This window comes from Fusarium musae, chromosome 12 (assembly GCF_019915245.1).
Source record: "Fusarium musae strain F31 chromosome 12, whole genome shotgun sequence".
In the NCBI taxonomy this organism is placed as follows: Eukaryota; Fungi; Ascomycota; class Sordariomycetes; order Hypocreales; family Nectriaceae; genus Fusarium; species Fusarium musae.
The window spans coordinates 263364-276062 of NC_058398.1; the positions used below are offsets into that span (position 1 = coordinate 263364).

At 45.1% G+C, this 12699-nt stretch overlaps 2 protein-coding genes across 2 annotated transcripts; one reads left to right on the forward strand and one right to left on the reverse strand.

Moving 5' to 3' along the window:
- Positions 1-1225: 1225 nt before the first annotated feature.
- On the forward strand, positions 1226-3193 carry J7337_013876 (uncharacterized protein; the record flags this gene model as incomplete). Its single annotated transcript, XM_044831351.1, has 2 exons — positions 1226-1571; positions 1683-3193. The coding sequence occupies 2 exons, from the start codon at positions 1226-1228 to the stop codon at positions 3191-3193; spliced, it is 1857 nt and encodes a 618-aa protein (XP_044673737.1).
- A 6526-nt stretch (positions 3194-9719) lies between these two features.
- On the reverse strand, positions 9720-11050 carry J7337_013877 (uncharacterized protein; the record flags this gene model as incomplete). Its single annotated transcript, XM_044831352.1, has 3 exons — positions 9720-10202; positions 10259-10330; positions 10379-11050. The coding sequence occupies 3 exons, from the start codon at positions 11048-11050 to the stop codon at positions 9720-9722; spliced, it is 1227 nt and encodes a 408-aa protein (XP_044673738.1).
- Between the last annotated feature and the right edge of the window lie 1649 nt (positions 11051-12699).

A 12699-nucleotide genomic window follows, 5' to 3' on the forward strand; every position in this document is an offset into this window, starting at 1 on the left:
GGGTTATCGTGAATATGATGAGCAGCAGCAGCAACTGTGTTGATTGATGTCTTGAATTATGTTTTGTGCGGGGTATTACTTACATCCCGTAAAGTTACTTGAAGCATATAGCTAGATTACTGTGCGCACGCGTGTTTTGCGAGATAAAGGCATTGATGCCAGTAGAGTCTGGAAAAAAGCTCAATCACCTGATGCAATTATGTTTAGTGATTCCATCAGTGAACGCGCCGAAAATGACACGTGCCCACGCAAAACTGCATTGAAAGTAGGATTGGTTGTTTAGGGTAGACACTTCTGGCAATATTGCCAGTATTTTCTAGTACCAGGTAATAAACATATTTAGAAATCTCTGCCACTAATTAAGAGTGTTCATAATAGGAGGCCACTTTGAGGCCTGTTATGGAGACTGGAAATACATTTTGCCCAACGAACTATAGGCCCCCTCTCTCCACAGACTCTGGAGAAGAGAGGGGAAAAGGAGAAGCAGCTAAACGGACTAATTTTACCTTGACAGGGAGCTGGAAGCTGCGAAGATAGATGCGTAAGTACTGCCAAGCCCCTTCCTTGACATAGCGGAGCCCTAGAGCCTAGGAAGCAACAGTGCAATACTTACGAAAAGTGTGATACGTTGGTTCCCAACTGTAAATAAAGCAGGCCGTATTAGAGTTTGACTGGCGGTATTCAGAATGTACAAGCCAAGTAGAGATATAGCAAAAATATGCTCAATTCCTCTCAATTCAACATGCCCGACAAGCACTTTTTAAATAACCGGCCTTTCACCAATTATCTACCGCCAATTAACTAACATCATGAAGCCTGTAACCGATGGGCTTGAATGTGACCGCCGATAAGAATCTGACTAGTGGAGCGTAAAACATGCTCAATTGTTCTCAGATTTCCATATTGGGCTAGAATAAGCGGCTTCTAACTCGGCATCTCGCTTGGCGTCTTGTACAAATGCTTAGTGAGCCAAATCTCCGAAAGCCTATCTTGACCGATGGAGGGATGCGCACAAATTAAGGAGCAGTAAATGTAATCAAGCGCCTTTATAGAAGCCTTCAGTGCCTATCCCTAACTACACTCGTTTGTAATGTCCGCCTTCTACACGTTGGCTCTTGAGGTCTTATAAGCAGGCTGTTTGTTCCTCAGCGCTTCAATTGTTGAATGAAAGTAGGTCCGCACCAATAACCTCTTACCAGACCTCTACAAAAACAACACGACCAAGATGGACTCTCTTGTAAACTCTCTTCATGCCCGCCATATTCAGAACATGAGCGAAGCCGAAACTCTCGAGCACCACTGGGGCTACGCGGACCGAGCGCTTCCATGCGCGAGAGACGTCAAGATTTGCGAATACCTTGATCTTGTCTACTCCGGCCACGACAATAGCATGTTATTCGTCGGTATCTTCTGGGCTATGGCTACTGGTATTCTCCTGCTGTGGGCCTTTGCTCGTAATGTCTGGGTGTCTCCGAAAGCAGATGAATTCCTGGTTGTGGACAACGACAAGCTTGCTTTCTCGACAAGGAATCGAAGCTCGAGGTTAAAGAAGACTGCAGCGGCCTTTTTCCGTTAATATCTCCTTCCTGACTCGGTGCGCGCCATATTCGGTCGCACGACGCGCTTACAAGTCTCGCTACTATTTATCCTCGTGGTATACCTGACAATCGCCAGCTTTGCAGGTCTTTACTACAGGAAATGGGTCGTCGCTGTACCAGATATGCCCGGCGTGTACACCGTTAGAACAACACTTGGTCCCTGGTCGAATCGCGTCGGTGTTCTCGCATATGCACTTACGCCCTTGAGCATAATGCTTGCCAGCCGAGAATCAATTTTGAGTCTTTTAACCGGCGTTCCATATCAGAGCTTCAACTTTCTGCACCGGTGGCTTGGGTACATCATCTTGGTCCAGGCGCTACTTCACACAATCGGCTGGATCGTCATTGAAACAAAGCTTTATGCACCTCAGCCAAAGTCTGCACTGCAACTTGTCACTGAGACGTATATGATCTGGGGTATCGTTGCGACACTGCTTATCCTCCTGATCTTCATCTTGAGTTTGCCTTTTGTGATTCGTCAAACAGGATATGAGTTCTTCCGAAAAGCTCATTATGTACTAGCGATGGTGTATATCGGTGCTTGCTATGCTCACTGGGACAAACTCTCTTGCTTTCTTTACTCATCGCTCATTCTCTGGGCTCTTGACCGTGCGTTGCGGCTTATCAGAAGCGCTTTGATTCATTACCAGTTTATTTCTGACGGCTCAATGGGTTTCAAGCACATCCATTCCAGCATGAAGTACTTCCCCGATGCTAAGAACGGCGATGTCTTGAGACTAGACTTTGAACACCCTCAGGATCCTTGGAACATCGGTGAATATTTTTACCTATGTTTCGCTAAATGCAGCATTTGGCAATCTCATCCGTTTACACCTTTGAGTCTGCCAGTGGTGATGGATGGAATGGTCAGACACTCATACATCCTACGTGCCAAGTCGGGAGAGACGAGGAAACTTGCTGAACTGGTTCGTCGAGAATTGGCTACAAATACTACAGCGACGACTCCTCTTATCCTTTCAGGGCCTTATGGAGAGCCGATTGCAAGAGACTTGACTCCAGAAGTCAACGTGCTCTGTGTCGCAGGTGGTACAGGGATCACCTACGTTCTACCAGTCTTGCTGAACATCCTATGTGAATCAGTACTTGAGACACGGAAGGTTCAGTTAATTTGGGCCGTCAGAAAAGAATCCGATATGCAGTGGGTGCAAGACGAGCTCCAGGCTATTTGCAAAGCTAGTAAAACCCACGGTATGCAAGTCCTCATTTACGTCACACGCGAATCAGAACCCTCAACAGCTTCAGAGAATGAGAGGGAAATCCCCAGCGGGACAAAGCTAGAAAAGGAAGATATTCCGCCGGTATCGATGTCCCTCAACTCTGATGACATTGCCGACATACAGGGCTGCAACAGTATCACCAAGATCTACAACCGCCAGCCAGAATTGAGAAGGCTGGTTCCTTCGTTCGTCGACAATACTATCAGGGGCCCAACTAAAGTCATTGCAAGTGGCCCAGGGAGTATGGTCAGTGACCTAAGATCCGCCGTGGCTGCTTGCAACTCTGGAGCGCATGTCTGGAGAGGGAATGAGAGATTTGATGTTTCTTTGGCGTGTGATAATAGATTAGAATATTAGTGTTGCTCAATCCACATCAGCACTTATCAAATAATACCTAGGACGCTTGCCGTTTGAGAACAAACTGTCTTAGTACGGGAAGCTTTCTTATTGTTAAAATGAAGAACACAAAGATTACCAGACAATTCCCTTCTCTCAACTGTTGTTCGGACTTGCGTTGATCCTACACCTCAGCAGCAAGCAGGGGTTAACTTCACCTGGAGATCATCCATAAAAGCATCCCAAGACATTCTATATAAGCTACAGGGATTATAGATACTAGGGGCGTCAAATCTACGCAGCCTGTTATACCAGTAACATGGTTAAACAAGGGTTCCTCGGCCGGTTTAAGAAGATATTCCAGGGCAGTGGTATTGTAGCTGAACGTCTTTAACGCTAGTGATTTCCAGGTCTAGAGTCTTTGTTTGCCTGTCTGTAGACCTCAGATTGAATACCTGCTTGACACTAAGTCTGCTCACTGCAGTAAGGTTCGGGTTTTAAAAGAGGCTTCAGCCCCCAGGCCACAAAGGTAAAGGACACCAATAAACACATACGGGCAATATACTCATTACCCTCACAATCGTAAGTGTGGTCACGAGGGTGGCCATACCGCTCTTGTCCAGTCTATCCAGTCCTCCCAAGCGAAACACGTAACCCCCTTCTTAGAGGGCTTCCAGGGAGATGAAAATATCCAAAAACGGCGGGCTAGAGAGAACGCTAATAAAACTCTCTGCTGGTATGGGCATTCTGATATCAGTTTCGGCTAACCCAAGAAGCCTTAATACTTCGACTTCCACACTTGCGTCCATTCGGTGGCTGCGGAAATAAGCTCTTATGGATTCTGGAGGCGCTGAAGGCTAGGATACTGATAAAGACAAGCTTTTTAGAATTGAAGTCAGGGCCGTTAAAAGCTGTTACAAAATGCTCTATCTTTTTATAATAGTTTCTAGTCACCCTTAGTAATAGAGCTTATAATTAATCTTAAACATTCTTATTCTTAGCTTAAAAAATAAAATAGACTTTATTTATAGGGGAAAACCTCAACGCGGCAAAAAACCCCTTTGTATCTTAAGCCTAATCCCAATGATAACTTAAACCATACCTCGGCTATGAGCCGACTTGATGTCGAGTTCCCAATGTCCAATTATCTCTCTTCCCAAATATCTATAATTAGGAAAGTATTCGTCCTACTTTGGCTGATGCTTGCATTGACCATTGCATGAACCTGTAGCACAGCATTTGCCTTCATTATCTGTACCTCTACCACAGCACATATCATTGAATTCTCCAGAGTCACACTTTTCAGGGTTTGTGGCACATCCCTCTCCTGCACCAGTACCGCAGAAACATCTACCGTCTTGACCTTTCACCCCAGGGGCGCAGCATGCGCGGTTATTGGGAAACTCGCCACATGGAGCGCATTCAGCAGCCTTGCACCTCCCATCGATACAACTCAGATCGCGATCGAAGTCTTTGAGATCACATCCAGCGAGACAGTCGCAAGGGGATTCCTTTTTGTCCGAGATATGGCGGCAGAAGCCGTCAATGCAAGACCCAGCCTGAGGGAAGATGTATTTCCGGTCCGTTCTGTCCTTGTGGCACTCAGCAGCTGGGGGACGTGTGCAGTCCTTGAAGGTTTTACAGGTCTCTCCAACTTTGACACATGGGTAAACCGTTTCGCTAAAGAACTTACGTGCCGGGAGGTCGCGAATCTCGGGGGTAACACTGGGTGTTTTGCAATTTGCAGGAAAATAGGGTGGATCTGCACGGCTGATTGCTTGAGCAATGCCAGCAAACGCGACAGCGAGGATACTTTTGTTGATAAGCATTATAAAGAGGAAGGCAAAATGTATTAGACTTATAAGACCCTGATTGGAATAACTTGTAGAGGGGAATAAAATGTTTTATTACTGTAATAAAATGTAAATTAAAAAAAAACATATCGTTGGACTGTTTAAATACTTAAAGATCATTATCTTTCTAAAGCCTGGAATTTCATAAGTGTACTTACCTATCGGTCCGAAATTGTCTTAAAAGGCCTTTTAATCTAGTAGTTGATACATACTCTGTATTTCTCCTGAGCTGTGTTTCTCTTCGGCTTTCTCTCATTCCTCCCATCACACATCACGTTAGCGCGGTGAGAATTGGACAGCAGCAGCATCAAGTGATCGGCTGAACTCAATAGTCTCTCTGGGCCGCCCTACTGAAATGCGGCTCGAGTCGGCCCTACTTAGCTTCTTTTCCGTCCCGCCTTGACAGGCTGCCCAGTTGTCACCACCCTGCAGATGATCGCCGAGCATACTTCTAGGATAGGCTCCATACAGAAAGCCAATTGAATGAGCACCTAGACCTGAGGTTGTTTCGGAAGTCGGCACTTGTCTGTATTGGTTGAAGACTAATCCTGTGGCTGCCGCCTTGATAGCTGAGTGCGGGGAGCGGGGGAATCATTGCCGTGAGAATTTGTATGTCACTGTGTCTCAGGTGCACCGCGTAAGTTGCAGGGAGAAGCACCACTACTTCAGCTGTGGCTTACGGTACATCGGGATTACAATGAACTTAATTATTGACTGAGGTAAAAAGGAAAGACTGCCGTGATGAAATCGCCGATGCTCATAAGCCAAATGGCAATGGTATATGGGCACGGCTCATTTGCATCCACTTTCTGATTCTGTAATCTCCGGATCTTTACGGACCTTCTGCTGCAAAGTTACATTCCTATATTATTAACGTGCACTACGAATCGTTGTTGATTGGGTCCACTGTCCTGTCTGTTTGAGTATCCGGCTCCGGAATCGTCAATGCCGGGAGAGGCACCTTACTATCCTTCTTGCTTGCTATTAAATCAAAGACTGCAATCACTATATGTACGCAGAATGTACTGAGTAAAGAATCTTATTCCATAAGATGCATTTTAATAGGTCACTGATTTGTCGTAGAGTTCGTCCTACTGGCAGGGAGAAAGGTCAGGAATTTGGCGATCAAGGTGTTTTCATATGTTCCTGCCACTGAGATTCCACTTCCAGCGCTTTTCGTATCGAGAGTGCAATTTGGGCCTCCGTAGTTACTGGGACCATAAAAAGGCCAGAAAATCTCATAACATTGTTATTTGCATACAGCTTCTCAGTGGGCTTAATTGCAGAGCTATACTGGTAATTGCTTCATTCTTCTATCGTAATGGGATATATTTGCTGTCACAGTACCTGCATTGACTTGGGTCACTGTCTGGCTTCCCCTCATCTTAAGATACGGTACCAGTCCACCGCTCACGACTCAAGCTTCACAAGCCACACATGCGCCACATCTTAGCCCGCACCTTACCCACGACAGAAATGAAACCAGCTGCATCCGCCCTTCAGATCCTTGGTTCAAGATATGAATATTATATTCTTTGGCTAGTGGTCAATGTTGTCTGGGCTTGAACCATTGCTACATGAATTATTGGCGACTGGCTTCGACTTAGACAGTTCCCGGAAAAATCAGTTATGAAACGTTCCAGCTGGTAGTCTCTTTCCAAGGGACTCCTTATCTGGCTTTCAGGGAAACGGATTACTGAAGCGTCCAGGGGATTCCATATTTGGGAAATCCCGTATGACCGGGAAATCGACAGCACTGCCGCGCACAATGGCATGGATGCAATGCTACTTTATGCGCCTATTAGGAATGAAGGTGTCATCAGCTAGAGGATACTCTGATAGACTGGGAGGCTGCTCTCAGGTCTATTGTATCAGATGGCTTGATGTTCTTTCCGAGGAGCGGAGATCCGCATCTCGGCCATGACCATAAAAATCTTCTTTCTGACAGTCACTGTGGGCTTACTACAGTGTATACTTAAACGCCTGGCTGAGAGACCCTCTGAAATGGTTGTTTTGGAATTTTATCTGGGCTGGGAGGCATCGGTACGACATTGACGGGGATAATGGAACGCAGTCACCGCTTCTTGTTGCTTATATATTCTCAAAATGGTATTCCCTGAGGACTTGCCGGCGAGACAAGAATTCTGTCGCTGAAAGGCTTACAAGAGGCTCTCGCTCTGGGACTCCTTGCCCCGTATCTTGCCTCCGTGTAGCACCTCAACTATTATGGGCCCAGATGGAATAGAACTTACACTAAGCTCCGGGAAGCAGCTTCTGAAATCTAGTGATTATCTTTCTATACTCGAAACGATTGCACTTTGCGATGAACATGACCTGGGTGTGACATGCCTTTCCCATAAAGGGCTCACAGCTCCGGTGACCGGTGACCTTGATCTTAGCTTCCCTAGCTACACATAAACAACACGTGATGGCATTCTCTTGTTGGTTGGCCAAGCCCCCTCCTCCGCCTCCGCAGCTGTTGAGACATTGCTGGAAGTAAGTCATGTAGATCAAAGTCATGCTTCTTTGAAGAGCTCGATGAACGACTTGCCGTTCGTTCACTCCGACGACGTGGACCAAGATGCCTTAAAATGTGACTTGTCTTAGTACCTGAGCGATCAAGTTATCAGGAGTAAACCAGAAAGTTTTGGAAGCGCTAGATCAAATGTTCCTCGATGTTGTGAGGCTCATATCAATGCCAAATGCCTAATTTAAAATTGACAGCAAACCTGCAGCACGACCCCCTAGACAGACCTCCGAAGCCCTACAGTGATCCGTCGCGCGTTATCCTACACCAAAGAGCATTCCAATGCAGGCCAAGCGTAGGTGCTGTATAGTTCCGTCTACAGACGAGGTCTCACATCAATTCATTGATACTTGAAGCTTGTGATGTCTTAGCAGGACATGGCAAACTAACACACTGAAAAGTTCCATGTACATTTAGCTTTTGGAAGGCAATATATATACCCATAACCTCAATAGAGATAAGTCATCTAACTAAAGGCAGAGCAAGATGGTATTATATCGAAAAAACATATAATCTCTTCAGGCAAAACACATTTACTACATTTATCTTCAGAATCCTGGTTACATCCCGCTCCACCATCCTTTCATCATAAAATATCCCTCAACCTCACATTATTTTACATCACATGGCTCTTATACCTCTAGTACTTACCGTACCTGACCAGAGCGTAGAAGCTGGCCATACTTATAGCTCTTTCAAGCCGATTCTCCAGCCTCTGTGTTAAGATGAGTGCTGCACACCTTATAATCTTGGAGAGAATGAAGGGACGGCAGCGGACTAAATAATGCGGTCTCGGGTTGGCAGTGCTACTGTACAAATACTTGCGCCAGTAAGAAAACTAGATATCATCGGTTTGATCTGCCAGTGGTCCTTTGAGCGTACTTATCTTTTGTTGCTTCCTTCATTGAGTTTCCCTTCATAGTGAGGGGCTATACTCAGAATTCCTACAATTAGGAACAGAGAGCTGTCCAAACCAGGTGTGAAACCAATAAAGGGGACATCAGTATTAATATCGAAACTTCCTTGTACGCCGTGGTATACCAATGTAACTTACGTATATCCTCATTACATGAATGGAGTTTCTTTTTCGATGATTAGGGTGTTGCGTTCCAGCGGTGATTATATACGAGGATACAGACGGGTTTTCACAAACCTGCCTTGGGATTATCAGATGTTGAGCTTCGGATTATCATTGATAGCCTTGAGCCAACGGCCACCACGAAGTTCGCTCTTCCACAAGGTAGGATGCTGCTCTCCATTTTGGGGGCTCTACATTTGGGACAATGAAGACCTGAGTGACCCATCATGTATCCTAGAATCGGAGCGATAAGTTATACTAAAGCTTCGGAAGCGCAGAATTGTAAGGCTTGAGCATAGCACTGGGCTCAACACTGAGGCTACATGGTCATGAGTATGCCAGCTGAAGGGAGTTTCGCCTTCTGAAGTATATACAAGCCATCGAGAGGTACAATTGGCAGTGTTCAAATAACAAATGGAGTGTTGTTCCGGACGATTTGATCAAGAGATGTGACGTTGAGGTTAAGTCTCAAGGATCCAACACGTCGCCACCAGCAATTTCCAGAGCACGCCAGAGCGCAGATTAACTACTATACTCTAGGCCTCCAATAAAGCACGATAGTTGGGCCTTGCTGGCAATGTAAGGAGACTCAATACAAGATCTCGAGTAGAATAAATGTTGACGACCCAAGTTGTAGGCTATGGTTTGTGTCGATTGTTGGCGCTACTGTAGGGGACCTTACTTTCTTTTTTTTTTTTTGTAGATAAATCTGAGTACCAATGCATAAATAGAACGGATTTCCAGGCCTTGTCATAGGCATTGGCAAACACTTTGGTGTTGGTGGCGATAAGCACTGTTCTCCAGGATGAAACTCAGCATTGATCAGTATCACCACGATCACGGTTCATGCGAGGTCAACAGACTCCAGATACTAAGTTTAAGGGGCATGTATTATCTAGCATCTGACCAAGATGTAATCAATCCAGAAGACATCATTTCCAACCTCCACAAGCTAGTCTCTCAGTCTAGAACTCTAGAACTTGTACTTTATATGACCAATGTCCACAACAAATCGTGATCCAGAACTGCCACCCAAGACATCATCATATCCAGATCCAGTTGCATGCTTTAAAACTTGGTATCTGAGGTTCAACCTCTGCGTCGCTCCGAGCCGGGGCGGCGCTTTGTGACATGGAGGTCGGTGCCAGTGTCGGGGGGCGCAGCTCGCTTCTTCAACGCTGAGCGTGTCAAGACATTGGGGTGGCCCTTGGAGTCGTCTTCGACAGGGTGGGAGACACCGCCGTCACCCTTCTTAGCCTTGTTCATCTGGGTTTTCTCCTGCTCAGCGAAGATTTTCTCGTCTGCGGATGCAAGTTCTTCTTCCGGGGAGCTGGAAGGTGGTTCTGCGAGCTTGACCGGGATGCCATTGAGTCGAGGTTTCTGTTTGACGCTGCGAAGACGCTGTATGTTCTCAGCCTTATCCAAGAAGGCATACAGAGCCTTGAAGGGGATCGAAATCGACTTGTTTTCCACGCCCTTGAGCAGGCTCTTGTCGGCGGTCATGTCGTGTAGACAAAAGACATCAAGTTCGAGACCTTGGTTCAACGGCTCACGGTTGGCCGAGCGGAAGGGCTAGAGCAGAACAGTTAGTGTGCAATGATATTGGTTTTATGACACGGGGAACTCACAACTTCTTTGAGATCCTGGTGGACGTCCAGCATGTAGGCGCTTCCATCCTCCTCAAGAGTTAACTTGGCTTTCTAAACCGAGACAGTCGACTCTTTATGGGTGTTGATGTTGAAACCAACAACGTTTCGGATCTCGCCTCCAGACCCGCGGATGTAGTCAAAGGCAAGCTTCTTGAGCTTCTTGCCTTGTTGCGTATAGGCGACTTCGACGGCGACGCCAGGGTGCTGCGACTTGACATGAGTATATTGAAGGTCTGGTCCCTTCTTGCCTCGCTTGTCTTCATCATCTCCCAGAGCGGCGGGCTGACTTCGGTCATCCAGAAGAACCCACGAAGACCCCATGGGTCGGATGTCTTTGACAAACTTTGCAGTGGCATTGTCGTCATTCTTTAGAAGGCCGAGCTTATCCATGACAGCCGTGTGGACCGACAAGGCGAAGCTATCGTGTGTCGGGGAGTTCATTCGGATTGTCGCCTCACCCTTGGCCGGATTGTAGTCAAAGCGACGGAACGTCGCTTCGATCTTCTCACGGGCGCTCTTGAACGCTTCCCAGCTTAGGGGGAGGGTCTTGTAGAAATCCACGTCGCGAGGTGCAGATTTGAGTTCACGCAAAACATCGACCAGGACCTGCGGGAGACCACTAGGGCCAGCACGCGCGCGCTCCGCAGAATCGGGAGGGGACGGGAGGGGAGCTCCGGTCGGGGAGACTTTGCGAGAGGCCGTAAGGGACTTGTCGAGGGACGGCGAGTGAGGAGGAGAGGAGTCGGGGGAGTTCTTATCGTGCTCAGCCATGACTGCAGAGGAAGAAGAGAAGAGAGCGAAATGAAAATTGAGAAGGGAGGGGAATCTTCTGTTGTTGTTTTTCTTTTTTCGGCGTGGGTGGGGATGCTTGTGTTACACAGCGCGTCATTCACCGCGAAGCTCTTATCTTATCAGCCGAGTTCCCACTGGCAGACGCGGAATCACGTGCTTTCGCGGCTTGGATCAGGGCGAACCGGTGAATGAAGTCCTGGGAATTGAGAGGCTGGACTTGGGTAGAAGTGTTTAGATGGGATCCTGTATTGGAGATGATGATGCATCACAAGTTAGTATTGTCTTTAAGAAGGGAAATGAGAATGCTGCTTTGAATGTAGCTTGGGGGATTCTCAGCAGTTGTAGAACCCGAGAATATTGCATCTGCACATCAGCGTAATGGTCACTAACCTTATAGAAAAGTCTGAAGCTGGGGTCAGTAGTCAAAAGACAATCTGAACGACCCAGCTTTAGTAATTCTCACACTACAACCTGGCGCCTTGACAGCCGTGGGCTACTCATGACATCCAACTGCTGATAATGAAACTCGGCCCTTGACTCAGGAAAGCCATACGATGCATATTGGAAAAGGGGAAAAGAATTCCCATACCAAAAACGCCAGATAGTCCAGTGAGCTTGATTCCTCGAGAGTATCGTGATGCATACGGGATGGTAGCCTCACTAAAACTTTCTTTCCGATACAAAATAATTAATTTCTGCGCAAAGGGGTCCATTGTGACAGTTAGACACGTGGCTACAGCGCCAACTTTGATAATAGTGCTGGGTAACGCGTCAGGTAAACTTCTGTCGCGAAGAAGGGAGTAATGGATCTTAAAGGTCAAGACTTACCCGCCACAAAAGTGGCGACAAACTTTTTCTCTGTTATCGTTGAAGCCCGGCCCTCGACGAGATGGCCAAGGCAGAATATTGCGAAGACGGTAACCACAGCGCAAGGCCCTAAATAGTTGCCGGAGACTCCCTTAAAGCCCGCGGCACCTTTATGTTTAAAACCTTTATGACTTATTTAGTGTAAAAGCTTTATTTAACTAAAAACCTAGTCCTAATTATAATTAAATCTCTAATAAATTAATTAATACTATTAAATAGATAAGCTTTTTACTTAATATTACTTAACTATTTAATTTTTTTTTATAACTTTTTAATTAATATAATTACTACTTATTATTTAATTTATTATTAAAAATAATAATAATATATTTTTTTTTATAAATTTATTATTTTATAGCCTTAACCTAGTATTATAACCTAATATATTTTAATATATATATAAATATACCTTACCTTTTTTCTCTTAATTAAAAACTACCTACTTTATATAAATTAAATATATGCTATTTAACTTATAGAATTAACTATTATAAATAAAATCAAACTTACCCTATTTAACTTATATAATAAAACAAATAGAGTTAAACAGACCCTATTTAACTTATATATTACTTAAATATATATATATACTTATTTAATAGTAAATAGAACTTAGCTTACTAGCTATTAATAAGATTTCTTTACTTTAATAAGCTTAACTTATATTATTAACTATTAAAAAATATAATACCTTAATATACTTAATATAATACCTTATATATTTTATAAATATAAACCTAATATAAATTAGTTTACTTATT